At 41.0% G+C, this 23112-nt stretch overlaps 1 protein-coding gene across 1 annotated transcript in view; it reads right to left on the reverse strand.

Annotated features, from left to right (window-relative positions):
- The window catches only part of LOC111874945 (epithelial discoidin domain-containing receptor 1), a gene marked incomplete at its 5' end in the record, with an annotated part of 554089 nt that overhangs the window by 492944 nt on the left and 38033 nt on the right, over window positions 1-23112 (reverse strand). The window contains 1 exon segment of the mRNA XM_023870830.2: window positions 6743-7382. Coding sequence (XP_023726598.1) covers window positions 6743-6866 — 124 coding nt within the window.

The following is a 23112-nucleotide window of genomic DNA, read 5'->3' on the forward strand; positions in this document are numbered from 1 at the left end:
AATGACGGTGGAGGCAAGGAAGGATACCTCCACGGCCCCCTACTGGCGGCGTAACAGTGGTGGCAGAGGAGGCTACCTCCACGCCCCCCTGCGCACCACGGCATTACAGTGGTGGCAGCGGTGGGATACTTCCATGCCCCCCTGCTCCACGGCATTACAGTGGTGGCAGCGGTGGGATACCTCCATGCCCCCNAAGCTCCTTGCAGATACGGCTTGCCAGTTGGCTGTGCGCCAAAAGAACTGGCAGTCGTGAAAACCAACATCATCAAATGCCGTACTCCAATAGCCGATTGCTGTGATGTTCCTTTCTCACCAAAATGCGATTACGTTCACATATAATTAATGTACTTTAATGTTATACCGACCGTAAAATTGAATCTCCGCCATAAAAGAAGAAAGAACGTTTACTGTTCTGTAATGACTGGACTACTTCTCTTGAGCAACGTCTGAACAAATCGTCATGCTTGTGCTTCAACGAATGCAGACCTAACATATTTATGTGTGCAAGCCACTATGCGTAAAATCTCAGTACTAGAAGGAGTTACTGAAGAAATAAAACTCAGCGTAATTAAGGAAAGGAAATGCATTTTGTACAATATATTAATAATATAAATTTAGAGAATTTATGGTGAAAATGATGGCAGTTGGCATTATAGTAGAGAAAAGGTATAAAATAATTCAGGTGCAAATTGAATACTTTAAAAGATTAAATGTTTCATACCAGGTGTTATGGCCCAGATTTGAGATTGAAGAGGGTATGGTATTACCCAAAAGCTAGAGACTTGCGAAAAGCGTTTCGCAGCTATTGCCGTAAATTGTAAACACCGGGACTGGCAATTAGGTTAAGAATGTGACTGCACAGCAGGTCTATGTAATCGCAGAGCAATAGCTTACCTCACTCGTTCACTGGATTTAATCGTAAGAGACTGCTTACGCAGCAATAAGACGCAAGGGGGTCCGCCCACAACCACCCATGAGAGCCAATGAGGAGGTGATTATGAGGATTGAGGACACTGAGGGGGAGTCACCTACCATCTGTCGTCAACGCTGAATCAGCGAAAGAAAACCATAAATTAGGGAATTTCGGGGGATTTGAGGATGTTCTAACACATAATATTCGGTTGTCAGCCGAAGGCTCTCTTCAACATGGGTCTGACCAGCGGAGGCAGTGGGCATGCATCTTGTACTACAGGTGGGTTTGTTTACGCATATTAGCCATGCTGATTGAGAATATCGTTGTTTCATAGTATTGGTGATAACAGTGTTGTTGAGCTATTGAATGTGCAATTTCCAGTGTACCCAGTGAGCCCTGAGGGTAGGGNGAGTGGTCAAGGAGCAAGGACTACCTGCCAGGGAGTAGTCCCCACGATTGAAAGGACAGAAAATAGATGGTGGCAGCTTTTACCGAGAAGGAAACCCCGAACAGGAGAATCCTAGCTAAGGGTGAGCTAGGATGATTGTGATAACTCCTTACAGAGCAATGACGGTGGAGGCAAGGAAGGATACCTCCACGGCCCCCTACTGGCGGCGTAACAGTGGTGGCAGAGGAGGCTACCTCCACGCCCCCCTGCGCACCACGGCATTACAGTGGTGGCAGCGGTGGGATACTTCCATGCCCCCCTGCTCCACGGCATTACAGTGGTGGCAGCGGTGGGATACCTCCATGCCCCCCTGCTCCACGGCATTACACCAGGCTGCATTAATTTTCGTATTTTTCCGCTTAATTCCTCGCCTTTTACTATAACACGCGGAGACAAAAATATGGGAAACACTTTCCATATTGTCGCGTGTAGGGGGTTTGTGCTTGAGTTATCAGACGGGTTTTGGATTGGATGATTGGATTTATTACACCTTATACAGTCACACAACTCGGGACTACAGGCAATACAACACTATCGTTGATTTACACAATTCACAGTTCACCGTCATACACGAAATATGGTTCTCACTCTTCACTAGTCGTATCCTGGCAACGGATTTATAATAATTCTTTATTGCGATCCGTCGTAACACAACAACGAAACGGTCTAGGTCAACATCACCTTAGCTACATGTTTCGGCTTTTAAAGCCATCATCAGGCGAATACAAGGTTACTGCACTCACACACTATTGAACTGCATTTCAATGTGACAGTAGAGCTTGATACTTGACAACTGTGTTATATTATAATAATACAAGATATAAAAATACAATAAAATCATAAACTTATTATAAAATGAAAGTTATGCAATAAAATATAGTTAAAAACTATTCATGTAATGTTTCATATTGTGAAGTCAGTGTTGCAATACAGCGGACATACAGCAGTATATTCATGACTTGTACACGTATAGTTAACTGCTTGGAGGCCCGTAGTATTGGTGTTGTATTATTTGGTATTAAATGTTTGGCCGGGCCACTCCTTTATAATCACTTAGCACGGACCACGCAGGAAATACAGCCTCTATTGCTAAGGAGGCGTGCTGACTGGTTCACTGCCTAGTAATGGTACACACATCCTAATAGAGTGGTATAATTTAATGTTTCTAATTGAGAAATGTTAAGAACTGAGAATTAAGGGAGGGCCACGAGGTAGCGTAGTTGGTTGAGGCCCTATGCTACAAGCCGGAAGGTAGCAGGTTCAAGTCCCGATGAGGTTATTGGATTTTTCAATTGACCTAATCCTTTCAGCCGCACTATGGCCCTGGAGTTGACTCAGCCTCTAACAGAAATGAGTACTAGGAATCAATTAAATAATTTTCCTGGAGAGTAGAGCGCGGCCGGCGCATAAGGCTGTTAAACTTACCGCCATCTTTCAGCTGACTGTCTAAAAAATGCGGACCCTCAACGTCTCAAAACCCTATGGGCCTTCACGGCCTGCTACAGTAATAGTTTTACTTCTTTATAAGATTAAGGATTACTTTGTCATACAAAACATAAATAAGAGAACATTTATTTGAAAGGATGTGTCCTTCATGCTAGCTGGATGTTATCATCTGAAATATTTACTGGATGTTATATTTATTTCTATAATGCTGAAGTTATAGTCAGACTGTATTCAAATAAATGCAAGAAAAGGAAGGACTGAATTGAATACCTAGTCTGATTCCCAATGTACTATTATTTGTATTACAAAATACTTTAATTACAATAAAATCCTTATCACTGTTTTCTGCTTGTTTGGCTTACCCATCCACCCCGAAGATGGAAGTGTGTTTCCTTCGAAACATCGGTAAACTTCTTCCAGACTATAGGCGTAGTACTATATAAGATATTACTCTTCATAGTCACAGCCCAGGGAACCTCAAATTTCACGTCATGTTCTGATTTTGATTCAGAATGAATAAAACAAGAAGCAGTTGATATTCATATGTTATATCTTCTAGGATATGACGCCGTGTATTCCGTTGAAATCAACCGACGTTTCGGAGCAAACATGTCCCATCTAATTCTGCTACTTGCTTCACCCTGAGTTGTTACTTGGCTTATTCTTCGGCAATGAATTTGGAGGAGACATTTTCCCCCGAAACGTCGTTTGATTTTCAACGGAATACACGGTGGTTTATTCTAGAAGACGGAACTCTGCATACCCACATCTGTAAGAACTTCAAATCCTACTGTTTCATGTTTTACTTGCAACACTTCTGAGATATAATCAAGCTATTCTAATTGTAAGAATTGAGGTTTTCACGGCGGTGACTATGAAGAACGCAGTCTTTTGGGATTTGGGACCGTGTATATGTGTTGTTAACCGACGTTTCGGAGGAACGTATCGCCTCCATCTTCAGGGTAGAAGAAAAAATATAAGAAATCTGCAAGCGAAGAGACCGTGAGAACCGGTAAAAGCAGTCTCTTCGCTTGCAGATTTCTTATATTTTTTCTTCTACCCTGAAGATGGAGGCGATACGTTCCTCCGAAACGTCGGTTAACAACACATATACACGGTCCCAAATCCCAAAAGACTGCGTTCTTCATAGTCACCGCCGNCTATTCTAATTGCTCGCAGAGCAGAATTATAAATTCACGGCTGATCTTCAAGATACAAACGAACCGAGAGACTGTACGGGGGGGCCCCGTCCACAAATAATGCCACGCTTGGGATTCGGGTGCAAAGAGAATTCTTGGCATACGTAACGCTGCTGGTGTGAGAGGCAAGTCTTATTATGCCCAACTGTTCGCAGAAGCCTCACATTCTTAATTAAAAATAATGACTTTTTTCAAGAAATGGTGTATTGTTTCTCATTTATAAAATTAGTTGAAAATATCTCCTGTTCCATTTATATTACGTCCCCTTGTGTAGCCTTTAAATTATGAGAACAATCCAAATGCTATGAGAAATGTCTTAGAATGTGTACCACTTATTTACGCCTCTTTGATGCCAAGAAAAAAGTAAAGTTGTCTCTTGTGCTTAGTTACGTGCCATGTAGTGAAGACGTATAAATGAGTGGAGGTATGGCTCCATGCATTTGTAGCATCTGCACTAAATGAAATCGAATGGTTGCTTTTAGGCGCTGGTAGCTTTACCCCCGTGAGAAGAGCCCGGGAACCCACTGGATAGTTTCTTACTTCCTTCTTCCTTGTTGCTTACAAATCACAATTTTTCTCCCTGAAGATGGAGGTAGGACGTAACTCCGAAAATTCTGTAATCGTCTACCAAAATACATTGGGTTAAGAATCAGAAGACAGTAATCTTCGGTCGGGTGGTGTGTCGGGTAAATTGCTGCCGGTCCTCGTCAGCACACTCATTCTTGGTTATAGCCTTCGAATTCCTAACCCTTTATATATCGTTCTGGTTTCACGGCATGTGATGTAACTGGTTCTTCAGAGACCAGAGCATGTGGTAAGCAACTCTTGACATAGAATCGAAACATTTATCTCCTCAAGCCCGTGTACACATATTTAGTGGGCCCTCGTTTGGCGACGACTCTGCAATCCACAATTAAGGTCAAGTGTATGCACATAGAATACGACAGAGGGGTCGGAGTTTGAGTCCCGGTAGGATCAAGAATTTTCTTCATGTCTTCCACACCGGCCCTGGGGTCCACCCAACTGCCTACCAGATGGGTACCGGCGACTCTTTACCCGATGGTAAAGCATCCGGGGCGTGAAGCTGACCACTCACCTCCAGCTAGTGTTGAGGTAAAAAAAATGTGAGTCTGTACATCCACGTCCGCATGCGCTTTCATGGGGTGGTGCTTAATTAGTGAAGCACAGAGACAACTTACGTTTAATTCGCTTAGTGGGGGGGTGGAGTCCAACTGGTTCCACTCGGCACGGCGGCCACTGATTGGCCTATTGTAGCCTGCGCCGGGTGATTATGATGATGGAGATTGGCAGGGGAAACCGAAGTACTAGGAGAAAAACCGCCCCAGAGCCACTTCGTCCACCACAAATCGCACTTGACCAAACCCGGGATCGAACCCGGGCCGCCGCGGTGGGAAGCCAGCGACTAAACGCTTGAGCTATGGCGGGGCCCCAACTCTACGTTTAATGTGGCATATAAATTCTGCTTAGAAAATTACAGCATTTTGTATGGCACATCAATTATTTTGAACATCGGTTTATTAAAACGTTCTGCTGTCGACTGAAGTCTACAGACTTTGTTTCATCTTATGCAATTAGAGAAGTAACCATATAGAGCATTTTTGGGGGGATGTGGCACCGTGAATTTCGGTGTAAGTCCACTGAGATTTCCAAAAAATATTCCCTCTCCATCTTCAGGGTCAAAGAGTAAGCCAGTTGTCGCCTACTTTTTGCTTGTTACCTGCTTGACTTGCATTTATATCCTAAAGATTGCGGCAGAAACTTCATCCGAAGTATCGCTAAACTTCACCCGGGCTACATTTCTTTTCTAAAATAAATACAAGAGCAACCTATGCGGTGTACGTCAGTAATTTTGATCCCAGTTTGTCGGCCCGGAAGCCAACAGCAAAGCAGCGCAAGTTAATCCGAGCATCAGCCTGCACGCGCCTCACACAACCTGTTGCTACTTGTCTGACAGGGAGGTTAAGAGGAAAGACATTTTGCTGCAGAAAAGTAGTTCTGTGGTCTAGTCCGTATTTACTCCAACCCAAAAATGCCTGCCGGAAGATGGACAGACTCAGATTCTGAACTTCTTTGTGGCTACATTAGCGAGAAGCCAGTTGGAAGCGTTCAAACCGCAGTGGTCTTTCTGTACCAGATTGTACTACACGTGTTCCTGCATTTTAGTGAATCTAAACATTATTTAGTTACTGAATAAAAGCACTTACACTACTGGTGCGGACAGAGAAATATCCATCATCGAGGGCATGTTCTAGTGACATGATACAATATAGGTTTCAGTTTCCTTAGTTTAATAATGTGTAGAGATTCTGTGTAATTACTTCATACATTATGAATTCCAAAGCGAAATCCCGGACAACTCAGTAGGAACAGAGACTAGGAGGTAGATAGCAAGAGGAATTGAAAATGCGGATGAGAACTATTGTTCAGATCTTAGACTATTTTGTGAAAATTATTTTGTTTACATTTTGAACAGTTTGAACCAAAGCCTCACAAAATTTAGAGAAAAATAAAGATCACATTACTGTTACTTACGTAAGAGAGGCCTACTTTGGTTCAGGTTAAGGCAAATAAATCAGCACATATTTTCCATTCAATACTGATGGCTGAGATCAAGAAGATATTACCAAGTTTGGTTGGCAAATATCTCAGTTATCTGAGACTCCTACCCATTCAACTAAACAAACAATTTATAAGGGCACAAACTTATATACTCACCGCGATCGAATACAGCATCTGCTTCAGGAAGAAGTCGGAGGCTTATCAGAAGATGGAGAACTATCGCCGTGGTCGAGACGGCGACGCTTCGTCTTGACGCCAGTCTATGAAGCTGTTTCGTCATTTTCACATCTATACACACACACACGCGCGCGCACACGTCACTGAACCCGTCGCGGTTTTATACCCCGATATCGCTACGTAAACCCGGTATTACCGACCGATACCGCTTTGCCACATTGCTTCGATAGAACACACTCGAAATGGCCGGCCTTGAACAGTTTCGAAACTATATATAAATTCCGTTAGCCACAACTGTAATTTCTGAAATACGCGATTAATATTTAACACACTCGAATTATATTGTCAAATGTCACAACATGAAAAGAATTACTGTAAGCCTATTCCCGTAATTGTTTTGTCGGTTAATGCGCAGTGATGTTCATTTCAAACAGGCAGATGATTAGCAATTCCCGCTCGTCTCATTCCCGACTGAAGTCCATCTTCCATCTCGTCAGTAGCTAACGTGTTCCACATCCGAATGTGAAAATCCCTGCTACAAGCGGAAGCCGGATTGTGTTTCTGTTCTCTTGCAGGAGACACTTGACAACCTCTTCGTTATACCTCACCACTCGAAAGCCTGAAAAAAAAAAAAGACAAGAGATATACGAGACATGTTTTCAAATGAAAATGTCAATAGATAAATGGGAGCATCTAAAATGGCTGAAGAGCGCTGATCTTTTGTAGACAACTTTCGGTACAATTGGGAATGTAAAGTTAAATTCTTTGAAAGAACGTGTCTATAAAAAATTGTTAGCCCAGGCATTTGGCTGGAACACACTTCAATAATAAAAATACTTTGAAGTGCCCGAGTAAATGCTGCGCTGTTCAAGAATAAGACAGAAATATAGAAATCCTCCTGTATTGCAAGATTATGATTGGGAACAAATACTCGGACATGTTATCTAACTTAGAAGCAATCCAGAAATATGAATTCCTCACTGTTTAAAAATGTTTGTTCTCTATTTTACTTATTTCTAAAAAATAATAACGAAGCTTATGAGAACACCTTCATGTGTGTCTGTGCTCCCCCCTTACGCCTGAAAGTCACATCAACAAACCCAGAAGAGACGGTCTTTGCTTGGCAACAGCTCGGTAGTCCCGTTCCCGCGGTAACTAATACACATGCAGTGAAAGAAGAGTAGGTAATAACTACTCCCAAAACTTCTTACGTATGATTATTATGTTTTCCACTGTCCACTCCCTGAGATACACAACTTTCCGGGAGCTGGCTCTAGTCCCGTCTTCATGTTACTGAATCTCGTTTTGCAGACATTCTATCATTGTTAACTACGACGACCTGGATCGATTGCAGAATGTTTTCAATACCACGATGGTACGCTAACCACCAGATCTCCGACAGGACCCTGGAATTCAGTAGCTCTCAGTGACTGTGTAGTGTCTTGATACTATCTCTTCAGACTATTCGTCTCTCAAATGCTTATTGCTCTATGGAGGAATGGCCTTGAGCATAAAAGTATACAAAATTTGTCAGATTTGTAATGCATTCATTTCTTTTTAATCAGAAGCAGATAGCATAGCCTAAGTGTATAGATATGGCTTCTTTATTCGTAGGGTGAGGTATGGTGAGTCCACTTGGTGCATAGGCCAATAGTGTACCGATTCTAACAGTCCCAGATAATGATGGTAAATTAGCGTTGAGCACTTTGTGGAGCGAGTTTTCTCAGAGAAAAACCTGTCCTAGTGGAGCTTTGTTCACCACAAATCCCATATGACTTGATCTGGGATCAAACCTGGCGCTGCGCGGTAGGACTCCGGTTACGAACCACTTGAACTATGGCATGGTCACAAATATGACTTAAGTTGGCAGGATAAATGTCATTTTATATGCGTCTTCTCTCTGAGAGATCTAACAAAGAATATCATAAAATCTAGTCGTAGGTTTCCAATGTACGGAAAATTCTTTCGGTCTAGATTCAAGCAAATTAACATGTTTACCGATTATAACGACAAAAGGTGCATTCCGTTTGCTTCATAAAGTTAGTAAACGTCCTTTCCTTTCTTGTTCTGACAATAAAATGGGGTTTGGCAATATGGTGTACAGCGCAGGAAAGGATCATCTCGCTAAACACATGACCTAATAATGGTGCTGATATCTATCGGCAGTCTTCTAAACTATGGGACTGACAGTGACTTGATCACATTTCCTGCTCTGACTATATTAACCTCAAGAACCTTACGCCTGGCTGTAATGTGATTCTTGCTCATATAAGCTTTCAGGCAATGAATGCTGTGTTTGTTACAAATGCATTACTGAAATAATGCGTAGCCATTTCATGTCGTGCCTTTACGTTTTTCGAAATCCTTATGGACAGAACCTAAACCGGACTTCACGGTAGTAATACAAGCTAATGAATGAACTGCGTAAAACTAACGAGAGGTTTACAGAATACCGGGGAATTAATTTCATTAGGTTGGTTATTTAATGACACTGACGGTATCGAGGTTACGTAGGTAGATGAGAGGGTGCTAATGGATGTGAATAAGTTGGTGGAATAAACTTTGGCAGGGTTAAATAAGTACTAGAAGAAAATCTACTGAGGTGCCAGTTTCGACCCTCAAATCCAGCATGAAATGACCTGGGATCGAACCCTGGTCTCCCTAGTGTTAGCCAGCGACTAATCTATGCAAAGTACTCCACACATCTACTATTTGAAACATTCGGGGCAACTAAATCCAATGCAATTGTCGAGGGAAATCAGTCGTATTAATTGGAATGTATTATTAGAATTTCGGTTACTGTTTTTGCTTCCATCATCAGTCTCAGAAATGTTAAAAATCCCATATTCACACACATAAACACACAGCCCTACAAGTATTTTAGACGGTGTATATATTATTTTCTGATATATTCCACCTGCCATAGAAGCTAATGTACGTCATCGTCAATTTGTGACGTAGGCCGTTATGTCATCACTAGAAAGTTACTGGATTTAATATGCCGATGTGGAAATTGAGAAACATTTAAATAGACGTTTATTCCGTAAGGTTGCTTACGCACGGTATGATGTGCGTTGGTTCGCAGTGTCAATGACCAGGGAAACAAGAAATGCACAGAAGATAACATGATGAATATGACGCAGGATGAGGTATTCAAAGAGCTATGAGTATCCAGTATGGATGCTGATACGAAACAGACTTAATCAAATAACAGAGAAGTCTGGTAGGGAGATAACGGATTAAAATAAAGGAAACCGCGTTACTTTACTCAGAGGTAAAATATATTCTATGATTGTCTTTGGTAGAGTGTGGAGTGCCGAAAATGTAGGAGTGGAGAGTGTTTGCGGAGGCTCAGCTCCCAGGAGTGCAAACAGACGCACGTGAGAGAACATTGTGAACAGAGTGGGGAAGAGCTGCAACATTGCACAGCTTCTTTCTGCAGCATAATAAGATCCAGCAGCCATGGCACATATGCAAGGCAAATCCTTCCCTAGACTTCATGCTCCTTTCATCCCGTCACGTTTTCTATCCCTCGACCTGTATACATACGTCAACTGGTGCACAACACTGCCTAATCTATCTCTCCCGGGAATGCAGCTCTAAAGTGTGCGACTAATTTCACGAGAAGTTTTTATTGCAAAACAATGACGTTATTCTGAAGCGCAAAACTTTATGAAAAAAAAATATTTATTTTGAAGATTTATCAGCATTTTACATTTAAAAATAAGACGAAAGTTCTGAAAACAATAATTATAATGTTTGTGGAATTCCACTCGGATACATAGAACATGTTTACCAAATTTACTCTGAACTATATAAACAAACACGTGATTATATTATTAATTATTACTATAGTTTTAGCATTATGTTCTTTGTGTAGTTTCTATTCATCTTTGTTCACGGCTGTTCACATCTTCTGTGATAATGTATTTTTCTTCCTTCAATGCTTGCCTGTAATTAGCTTTCAGCCGTTATCAAGCAATTTATGAAAATAACTGGCGCGAATTACCATGTATAATAAATATTTATTAAAATTAATTTTTTGTATCAATCTGTAGAAGTCATCTTAGTTACCTGGCCGCAGTTTTTACAGGTACAACTTCCTACAGTTTATTTTCGACAACTACGTTGCCCTATTTCTTCTATTTTAACGAAATTTATTCGTACTTATGTTTCCGTTGATGTAGTTACAACCACAAAAATCTATCTGTAACAGGTCATGGAGGCCCATAGAGTCGTGAGACATCGAGGATCCCACATCATCTAGTTAATTGGCTCACAGATGGAGGTGATGTTGTCAGCCTTATGCGCCGGCCACCCTTTACCCCCAGGAACATTCCTGGTATTCATTTCTGTTAGTGGATAAGTCGACCCAAGGGCCATAATGCGGCTGTAAGGAATAGGCCAATTGAAATCCAATAACTTTTTTATTGCAAGTGGGGTGGGACTTGTATTTCGGACACTTCTGGCCTATTGTACCAGCCTCATATGATAGATGATGGTGATTGTGGAGCAATTGGTGGAATGAGGATTGGCAGGGTAAACCGCAGTACTCGGAGAAAACCTGCCCAGCGCCACTTTATCCACCATAAATCCCACTTGACTAGACCCGGGATCGATCGAGGGCCGCCGCGGTGGGAAGCTAGAGACTAACCGCTTGAGCTATGGCGCGGCCATTCAATAGCTTCATTGGGAATAGAACCAGTGACCTTCCGGCTAGCATAGTGCCTCAACCAACTATAGCCAACAAATTCTCCACTCGAAATTCAGTACCGCACGTGCAGATATACTCGTATTGCGCTGCTACAAAACAAATATCGTCGATTTCTGTCTTCCTTAAACCCGTTAATTACAATTCTTCACTTTTCGTCAAACAAGATCATTTCTATATTATTTTCAGCGACACACAGCAACATCATTCGCTTAAATTGTTTAACGGATTTATGGTTTCATCAGAACAGAATAACACGGGTTAGCGACAAACAAGACGGTAGTTACCCAGTAACGGCTCTACACGCTACAATATTTTAGCTGTGTCTGTAGTGAGACCTATCAGCTGTGCAACAAATTCGAGTGTCAGTTAAACTACAACCTAAATACTTTCAAATATTACACCATTTATCTCAAAGAATTTTATAATTTTAAGTACACACCAATATAAACATATAACTACATCAATGCACATATATGGAGAAGTAATTACTATATGGTTCACTCATTGTAAAATTATTCATACTCAATTTGCAGGCACCAATACGGATATCCTTGTGTGCTGTATTCATTTTCCTTCCCACGACGTCTTATGTTCGAGACACTAAATATGAACATACTTGAATGGAATGTATTAATTTGTGACACGATTTAAGTCGGATACACTCGTGGAATTTTGAGTTACGCATCAGTTAAACTTTTCGTTTTAAAAATGTTCAAATTTACTATGTTCTCCAACCATAACTAATTTCCATTTGTATTTATAACACATCAGTTGTTTTTTCCAAGTGTACTCTTCAATTCACTTAACAATTCCACCATTGTGCTATACAATACTGACAAATTTATTCATTAATTTCAACACGTGTCCATATAAGAGCTTATCGCAAAGTAAATATCCTTCCTGTAACTTGTTACGACTTGCTGGTATCTGAAAATATGAATATAAGATGGACGAATTTATACCCTTCAATGACCTTATTTGAAAAGAAAACCCCCATGCATCTCTATTTCGCAAAAATTATATACAATTTATAATTGTGCCTTTTTTTCTGTATGGGTGTGAAACCTGATCTCTGACATTACGGGAGGAATACAGACTGAGGGTGTTTAAGAACAATGTGCTGAGGATAATATTTGGACCGAAGAGAGATGAAGTGACAGGAGGCTGGAGAATACTGCATAATGAGGAACTTCATAACTTGCACTCTTCGCCAAGTACAAGTATTAAGAGATTTATCAAGCCAAGGAGGATGAGATGGGTAGGATATGTAGCACGAATAGGGAGAATACATGTAGCATAAAAAGTAAAGTAAAGCTATCCCTGTAACGGGCTGTGAAGGTCCATAGGGTCGTGAGACGCTGAGGGTCTCACATTATCTAGACAATCGGATCACAGATGGCGGTAAGGTTGCCAGCCTTACGCGCCGGCCGCGCTTTACGCCCAGGAATATTCCTGGTATTCATTTCGGTTAGAGGCTGAGTCGACCCCAGGGCCATAGTGCGGCTGGAAGGATTAGGTCAATTGAAAAATCCAATGACCTCATCGGGACTTGAACCCGCCACCTTCCGGCTTGTAGTATAGCCCCTCAACCAATAGGCGGGAAAGCCAGAAGGAAAGGTAACACTAGGAAGACCAAGACATACGTGGGTGGGCAATATTCAAATGGTTCTTAGAAGAATATGATGGGGTGGTATGGATTATTGGATTGATCTGACTCAGGATATAAACCAGTAGAGGACTCTTGTGAAAACGGCAATGAATCTTTTGGTTCCATAAAATGTTGTGAAATTCTTGAATAGCTGAACAACTGGCGGATTCTCAAGAAGGGTTAAGCTCCATGGAGTTTGTTGTCTTATTTCTATGTGTGAACGATGTAGTTAGTATTAATATGTTCTAACAAACTGCCTGTTTCTTTACTTTATTACTTACTTCTCTGGTACTATTCAAATTAAAAAAACTGACTGATAGATCATATATCCAAAAGTACTGCTCAAACTTGCATAAGTAATGAGAGAATACAACTCGATTCATTGACTGTTTTGCCTTATCTTAATTTTTTTCCTGAAGTTTTTATTAATATAACTTCTTATTATTAATGACAAGTTTAATGTTTTAATTCATGAAGTTACTTTACATAACGTACATGTACTGATATCAGTAACTAAAGATTAAATAGGAGGTTGGATATTTCGTATTCCTGAAGCAAACATTATGTCCTGATATGCCTGAGATTAGGCAGTTTAGAAATAAAGTTGTGTTTGAAGCTGTCCGACATCCAACTGTAAAGCAAGAAAAAAATATGACATTTTCTTTAAAGAAACACGTAAAATGGATCAACTTCTCCCCCAATTTATATAGCTACATTTTCATATTCTTCATCCTTTCCATAGTGAATAGCATCACAGTGGAAGGTAACAGAATAAAGCGACTGAGAATGACGTCACTATGCCTCACACTATGAAGCCACCAGCAAGTAATACAAAATCAAAATCCCTAAAATCTTTCGTCAGAAATCCGCCTTCAAGAATCAACAGCAACATAAACCGAAGCATGTGACTAGCGAACACGTTCTCGCTTGCTTTCCTTCCTTCTGCTGAGTAAGATTTACCTCGACATAATGGCAAGACCCGATACTGTCCTAGCCATAACAAATGTAGGCGTGTTCTACACATATCTGTGAAAGGCAGGGCATGCGATACCAGAAGGTGTGCAGCTCAAGAAATCTTCACAACCAGCAGAGAAGAAAACAAAAACATTCTTCGAAACTAACATCTACTTCAGACTTTTCTTCTCGAGTGGCATGGCATAGTGGTAACATTTTAGACTCGTACACGGAAGATGCTCCGTTCAGAACTTTGTCCTCTAGTCTGCTGTCTAAAAACATAAAAATTATAATATACAAAAATATAATTTTGTCTTTGGTTCTGTATGGGTGTAAAACTTTGTCTCTGACATTAAGGGAGGAACATATCCTGAGGGTGTTTGAGAACAGGGTGCTGAGGAGAATATTTGGACCGAAGAGAGATGAAGTGACAGGAGTTTGGAGAAAACTGCATAATGAGGAGCTTCATAACTTGTACTCTTCTCCAAGTACAATTAGAATGATCAAGTCAAGGAGGTGAGATGGGCAGGGCCTGTAGCATGATTGGAGGGGTGGAGGAATACACATGGGATATTGGTGGGAAAGCCGGAAGGAAGGAGACCACTTAGAAGACCAAGAAGTAGGTGGTTGGACAATATAAAAATGGATCTTAGAGAGATAGGATGGGATGGTATAGACTAGATTGATCTGACTCAGGATAGGGACCAGTGGAGAGCTCTTGTGAACACGGCAATGAACCTCCGGGTTCCATAAAATTGTGCACAGTCGGCAGCTCCTCAAGAAGGGCTCAGCTTCATGAGTGATACGCAATGTGTTCACTTTGAATCTCGGAAGGGACACCGCTTATCCTGAATGTGGTTTTCTACAGGCTTCATCTTGCTCTCCAGTCAAATTTCTGAACTGTAACTCCGTAAGGCCAGTTCAGCTTCCTAGGTATTGTAGCACTTAGACCCGTTGCTAAGTAATGATTTTGTAAACAACGGTCGTTGCTAAGTAATGGCAGCAACAGATTCCTAACACCAACCAATGCAGTAATTGTGAAGCGGTGTTCTCTACGCGGTCTGTACGCAAGTTACTTTAAGCAACAATAACACTGATAGGAGAAGTGTATCCTGTGCGGTCCGTGCCGAGGTGTTATAAGCAGGACAAGACTAGAGTATTAGTTGTGAGACAGTCAGCGGTCGGTTAGGCCATGAACACGGAAGCTGAGGAAGATACGGAGTTAGAAGCCGTTACCAGGCGGAAACCGATGATGATAGAGCAGATTGAAAAGATTTAGTGAATGCTGTAATGAACTCCAGAGTGTATGAACTAGCGATAGCGCTGTAGTTATTTGTAGTTACGTTCTGTAAGGTTTATATAAATTAAAATACCAATCCACACCCCGTCGATAGTAAATAATTTGACAGCATTGGCAGTGTCGTAAAGTAACCCTCAAATCAAACCTATTAAGAGGTCTCGGCTATTTCTGCCACTGTGCTGAATTACTTTTCTTACCCTTGTCAATGTTGGTCACTCTTCCTTAAAGTTCTATTAAGAGTTATCCATTTCGTTAGCTGTCTTTGTTTCGAATTAGATTAATTTATTGCGTTTTTACATAAACAATTTTTTCCAGCCACATTACTAGCGACCAGCTATCAGAATTCAAAATAAACAATCAGGCATATTTATTTGCTTATTTAATTATTTGAGTTTTAATTTTCATATACCTCCAACCGACATAACATCAGATTGCAGCGGTACACGGGATTTAAATCAATCCATGTAAATTCACTAACATTTTAATTTGCTTTATTTATTTACATTAGCACCTGTTTAATTTAATCTTTTATATTACTTCAACCTTGATTTGTTTTCCATTTATAACAAACCTCAAATAAATAATAAGTGGAAAGTAAAGGTATCCCTGTAACAGGCCGTGGAGGCCCATGGCGTTGTGAGAAGTCAAGACTCCCACATTTTCTACAAATCCGGCTCACATATGGAGGTAAGGTTGTAACAGCCTAACGCGCCGGCCGCCTTTTACCCCCCAGGACGCTCCTGGTACTCATTTCTGTTAGAGGCCGAGTCAACCCCAGGGCCACAGTGCGGCTGAAAAATCCAATTACATCATCGGGAATCGAACCCGAAACCTCCGCCCTGTAGCATAGTGCCTCAAACAATTACGCTACCGCGTGCTCAAATAAATGGTATATCAACCTAAATAGGTTGAATAGGTTCAATTTTAACTAAGAATGTGCCTTGTTGAGAAATGAGCCTGGGAAACGTAAACTGAGAAGTCTCACCTGAGAAAACAATTTTCAGACATTCATCTTTTGTAATTATAAGGTACATTATCATTCAGTGGACATTATTCTATCAGAATTTCGAAGTAATGTTTGAAAGAACATCTCCGATGAGCGTTAAATACCAATGCTAACTCCCCTTCTGCATATAATACTAGATATTATTGGAATTCTAATAGACTAATGGAGTATAGACAATTAAACATTTAAGAATTCTAGTTTTTTCTCTCTGAGACCACCCTAGAACACCGATTACGTGAGGACTGATCAATCTTGTTTCTACCTGCTGTCTAGTGTGAGAGAGACATGTTTCTGATAAGAACCCGAATAATAATTAAAATACATGAATGTCTAGACCAACAGACACAGTGAATAATAGGGAGAAAACATTGTTTCACTAAGTATAGAATTATCGTCAGAAAGCATCTATACCACTATACAATCACTGTGAGATAAACCAATTTAGATTCAATAGAAACGTCACGGGACTTCCACTATTATAAAAACAGGCGTCGCTTCGGTGTAGAGAGATAAGTTATGCTGCTACTCGCCTCGTCGAACCCTAATTTGGAATGTGAGAACAAAAGAGAATTGTAAAAGTAAGAGGCCATGTGAAGCGAAGAACTCAATATATAGACTCTGACGTTCGTCAAGCTACACTCCTCGTCACAGTATGCACATACACGTTTAAAAGATATAAATTCAGTGATTAAAACCCAGTTTTAATTAGCGTCAGAATTCTCTTTTCTCATTTACTGTTTTCTATTTGTATTTCCTCGTTTCATCCTTCATAACAACAGACTCAATTTGTTTCCTTCATCTCTTTTTATAATGATTTTTTTTGTTACTACTGCCTCTATTTCTTATTTCATTTAATTTATTTTTGTCCCCATTCGTCAAGCCGTGTGTTCTATTTGTACTCAACTCCATTTAATTTTTCTCCTTGCATGAACAAAATGAAAAAGAATTCCGGAACCCCATGAGGGAAGGACGGAAAAAGAAACAGAAAAAGGGAGGACACCCAAACAAACAAACACACACACACACATACAATCTGTATCCTGTACCTCAGCGGGGAAGGCAATATGGCCTCACCGCGTCAGGACACAGTCCTGTGCATTGGGTCCCATTGACAGGAGAACGGTTCAGTGAAAGCGGCCGCAAAAGAGAAGAGGAAAATAGCGGAATGTTCGTAAATTCCAACCGATTAAGTCTGAAAACATTTAAGGGGCCAATCTGGTGAGGTACCTATAAAAGAAATACAATTCCTAGTTGCTTGTTACTGTATAACAAAAATGAAACCCACCTAATAGGTCGATGCAGCTGTAATGTTACAGGTTTGTGTTCAGGAAGTTATCGGTTCTAATCTCGGCCGTGTCATCAACTATCCTGAGTAAAGATATTCGTGATTTTTCAAAGTGCCTCCAGGTAAATACCAGGAGCGTGCCTAAATTTGGCAGTGACTGTTTCCTTCCAGATCCTTCTCCATTTATTATTCATGTCAATGTAGTTTCGGACGCTATGTAGACTGCTGTACTGAAGGCGTCGTGATGTAGACTACTGACTACTAGACAGGAGACCCGTCTGTGCTTCCTGAACGAGACAACCTCATACACGATACAGTTTTATTGCTGCTATTTGTGTCAGGCATTTCAGCTGTGATCTATATGCGCTTTCTTCTTCGTTGAATTACAGCATCATAAAGCAATATTAAAGTGCGAGATTTGGATAGTACCTAGACTACGGGATGGACGACCGAGGAGAGAGGGTTCGATCCGTTGCAGAAACAGAGATTTTTTTTTTCGAGGAATACTATCTTCTGAGATGTGATGCCGTTTAGTCTAGTAGAAATTTACAGACATTTCGGAGGAATGTGCTGCCTAGGTTACGGGCTGAACGACCAAGAAAATAGGGTTCGATTCGTAGTAGAAGCACAGATTTCTTCTGAAGAATACCATCTTCTGAGATGTAATGCCGTTTAGTCTGGTAGACATTTACAGACGTTTCCTATATAACGGATGTTTTTGTCATCTCTAGAGCATTCACACGGGCCCTTGGGTCCTAACATATTCTAATTCAATGAGCACTGTGGTTGCCTTACTCAGGGGTAGGGCAGCTGGAGTGTGAAGCTTACCTCTCACCAAAATTCAATTGTAGAGATTAAGCATAAATGTAGTTTTACCTCCACTCCACATTCGTCTTTATGTAGTGGTGCTTAATCAAGCACAGGTACAAATGTGAAAAAAAAATCCTTCACAGATCTCAGACAACATGAGCGTATCGGATGAAACTATACGGTAAAGTTGTCCCTGTGCTTAATTAATTAAGCACCAAGGAATAAAGATGTATGATGAATTGAAAGTATAGCTCCATCATTTTTGATCTCGGCATTAGCTGGAGGTGTTGACAGCTTCACGTCCTTGCCGCCTTATCCCGAGGAAATAGGCCCCAGTATCGACTGCATAGTGGGCAAAATTACACATGTAAACTGAATCGTTAACGAATGCGGTTTTCTGGGATGTACAGTTCGGTAGATAGATATCAATGTTTCGGTTCAATTTGTTGCTTCCATTTTCAGCGTTGAAAACTAGGCCTCTCGAAGAAAAAATTGTACAAATATAGGGAGGCGAGAATAAGAAACCGAACTTCGGCTTTGCAGGTACCTATTAATAATGAAGGTGTTCCATAATATATAAATTTCATTTCATAAATTATTAACCGTAATAGTCTTCATAAGGGGAGGCAGTATATAGCAGTTGGTATAGCGACGGGCCACGGACTGTTAGGCCCGGGTATCGGAGTTCGAGTCTTGGTAGGAGCAAAAATTTTCTCCTCTCCACGTCGTTCTGGTTGTTTCTGGAGACCGGGGAACGGGGACTCTTTCCCTGGGAGCAAAGCGGCAGGGGAGTGAAGCAAGCCACTCACTTCCAACCAATGTAGAAGTCAAGAATACGTGGATCAATACATCCACTCCTCCATACGACTTCATGGCGTAGAACTTAATTATTTAAGCACAGGGACAACATTACCTTAATAGTTTAAATTGGTGGTGAAAATTCAGAAACGAAACAAAATATTTCTTCCACAGAGTTACGCTGAGTCTACCACTGCTTTAACAATAAACGTGTGGTGGGAAAAGCACATGAATCGGACCGTTTGTATTTTATTCTCGCTTACCCACATTTCACAAACGAACCGGCCGGATGCTTTATTGTGCTTCGTACAGGCGTATGTTATTCTTCCATTCCACCCTCTCTGTAAACCCATTTGCTACCCATCAAGACTGGACAATATACTGACCGTATGGCAGGTGGACTACATGAATGTTTTGCTATCATTCACATCTCCTCCCTCGAGCGATATGCGTAATGTTATTTTTATCATATAACATACACACATAGCCACGTAACAAAGAATTTAAAGCAACGGATTTTTAAAATGTAATTTCTCCCTTTTACAGAAATACTTGGGTTTCTGTAATACTGGGAGTTTAGTTGCCACTGCTACGTCCACACTATGAACTGCATGAGATGAATTTAATGAAACCGGAGTGTACAGAACATTTCCCCTCGTTCCTATCTCCTAGCCAGAAGGTAAACTCGTTAATATAATGTCACGATTTAGGGTGACGCGTGACTTATAAGACGGGGTTTGGATTGGTAATTGGATTTATTGATCACTTACAGGTCTTAACCACAAATAATTATAAAACTACTGCTGATTTAGACACTACAAATCACACAAAATCAGGTATTCCCAGTCTGTTTCCACTAGCCATTACTTGGTAACGGCTATCAACAATATCAGTTCATCTTCAAACGTCTTCACTAGAAGTTACATGGTACGAATTTTAGCAATGAAGACTATTCCGCTTCAGTTGTCCGCTAGTAAACACGTCACACCTGAATCCTCTTCTCATCTTGTAGCGCTGATTGTCTTCAAAATAACTCCTCGGCACAGACCATGCAGAAAACAGACTCTATTGTTGAAACGTGCTCACAGAAACCATTGCATACAGACGGTGGAGGCGCGGACCCAAAGAAAATAGTCTCTATATTGTTCAGTTTTGTTTACCGAGCCGTTGCTTAGCGATGTTATACATGTCACGATACTGTATGTGAGAGAAGTTTAAAATTCACCATCATTGCCATATGTTGAGGAATATGATGCCACAGCATTGTTCTTAAAAGCGCCCCGGCATTGTTATAGGTGTGAACGCTATTCTAAATTCATAGGAAAACAAAACACGTACAGATGTATCTTCTGGGATATAATGCCGTGTAGTCCGTTAAGAGTCAACCGACATTTCGGAGGAACATATCACCTCCGTCTTCAGGATCGAAGAATAAGCCGAGCAAGAAATCAACGTGAAGAAGGTAGCAAGCAGAGCTCGACCCTGAGGATGGCGGCGGCATGTTCCTCAGAAATGTCGATTGATTTGCAACGGACTACAAGACGTATCCCAGAAGACAGAACCCTTCTTACCCACCGCTGTGAGGACCTCAAGTCTTACAGCGCATGTACAAATCTGTATAAGAATAAAAAAACCATGGATAAATTCTCTCTAAATATATCTTAACTAAATGTTTCATAAAGATGCCAACAGATGTCATATACTATCAGATACAGCAGTTATTGTAAAAGTAGAAATTTCCCTCACTTGACACTTGCAGAATTAAGTGAAGAACATTTAATGTCTTGCATTATTCAAGTTCTATAATGTATTCGATCTTTATATGGATTATTTTTGGTTTCCGTGTTCTGTATCCACTAGAAATTACACGCAATTACATTAAATCTTACCCGTAATATTATCCTGATCATAACACGCAAGACTTACATTACTATGTCTCCACCAGGGATTCTGATAAATTCAGATAAATGGGATATACACAGTTGTATAAATCAGTGAAGGTAAAAATATCCCTGCAACAGACTGAGAAGGCCCATAGGATTACGAGACGTCGAGGCTCCTACATGTTTCTCCAGACAACTGGCTCACAGATGGAGGTGAGGTTGTTAGCCTTATGTGTCGGCATGCTTTTACCCCCCCAGGAAGATTCCTGGTACTCATTTAGAGGCTGAGTTGACCGCATGGCCATAGTTCGGCTGGAAGGAAAAATCCATCTAATAGGGACTTAAACTCGCGACCTTCCGGCTTGTAGCATAGTGCCACAACCAATTACGCTACCGCCCACATGTAATAGCCAAAGTCCTATCGGTATCCTATAAACAAGCGTCTGAAACAGGGATAATAGGACTCAAGATATTGCATGGATTAGCGTTTTCTTCAAAGTGACAGCAGCAAATCGCGACAGGCATAGGAAACAGCCGTGCACACACTAAACTCTGTTTACGCTAAAATATTTAATTTTCTGAACACTGTCCATTGACATAGCCGGGATAGCTCAGTCAGTATAACGACGAGTTAAAGGCTGGCCGGCTGGGTTCGATTCTCCGTGGGGGCAAGAGCTTTCCTCTGTTACACAACGTCCAGACAGGTTTTGGCGCCCACCCACTCTGCTACATAATGGGCACCTGCTGCTCTATCCCGGGATTTAAAGCTGGCGGGGCTTGAAGCTGGTCACTAACCTCCATCTAGTGCCGAGGTAAAGAATGGTGGAGCTGTACCTCCTTCTCCATACGTCTTCATGCCGCTGTGTTTAATTGATTAACCACAAGAACAAATTTGTCATTGCTTTATCCATTGCCGTAATTTTTATTTGAGAAGACGTTTCGGAGACTCGACTATGTCTCCGTCCTCAGGTAAGAAGGTTACTGCGCTGGACTTAATCGATAGAGCTAGTCCCTATCTCTGGACCGCGTTCAGGTCTCATTCATTGTCTGTTTAATAGACTCAAGAATTCAAGCCAGGTAAGGGAACATAGTAGCAGGGAAAGCGTAGACTCTTAATTGGTCCAGCGAATCAAACCAACATCGAACCAGGGTCAACATAGTAAATACCACGTCCAGAAGGACACAATTTTTTCATTGGAAAACTTGTGAAAGCGATTTGTTAGAAATAACATCACAGGATTTGCCACTTAGTTGCTTGTTTCACTTGGAACATTCCCCTTGCTTGGTATGCATGTCGCACGGCTGAGTATATTGAGTATTGACAGGCGATCATTATCGAAACCACTGTGTATTCCGATCAAATTCGCCCGCCCTGCTAGCATCAACATCAACAGTAAAAGCCATCGTGATGGAAAAGCGGCTCCAGTTCCCTTGACAACCACAAGAGCCCGAGGGCAATAAACAAGAAATGAACTGACCAATGGAAGAGCCTGTTCGGTTATTCATTTGAACTTTCATGCCGTTTTGATATTCTTGGAGATGAAATAGCTTAAAAAGGAAGATATGAAACTCGTACTAAAACTGTTTCCGTAAGTTAAATGTTTATTATAGCGTGCTTCAGTTTGAATTATACGAAATTAGGCAGTCGTACTTAAACATACAAAATTATATGCAAAATTGGACTTCCGCAACTGGGTCCAGACACTAATAATACTATCACGATTTACGGAAGACTATAGACGGGGTATGGATTAGTGAATGAATTTATTGACCGCTTATTCACACCCCTCGGAACTACAAGTAATTTCAGCGTTATAGCTAATCTTAAGAGTCCACAAATCGCCACAGCACTCGCTAAGCCTTCATCCAGTCTGCTGTCTTCATCAGCCGTTCCATAGCAACGGTCCCTAACAGTGGAAATTCTTCAGCTTCTTTATCTTCACAGTCTCCT

The sequence above is a fragment of the Cryptotermes secundus genome, unplaced genomic scaffold (assembly GCF_002891405.2).
Source record: "Cryptotermes secundus unplaced genomic scaffold, Csec_1.0 scaffold661, whole genome shotgun sequence".
In the NCBI taxonomy this organism is placed as follows: domain Eukaryota; kingdom Metazoa; phylum Arthropoda; class Insecta; order Blattodea; family Kalotermitidae; genus Cryptotermes; species Cryptotermes secundus.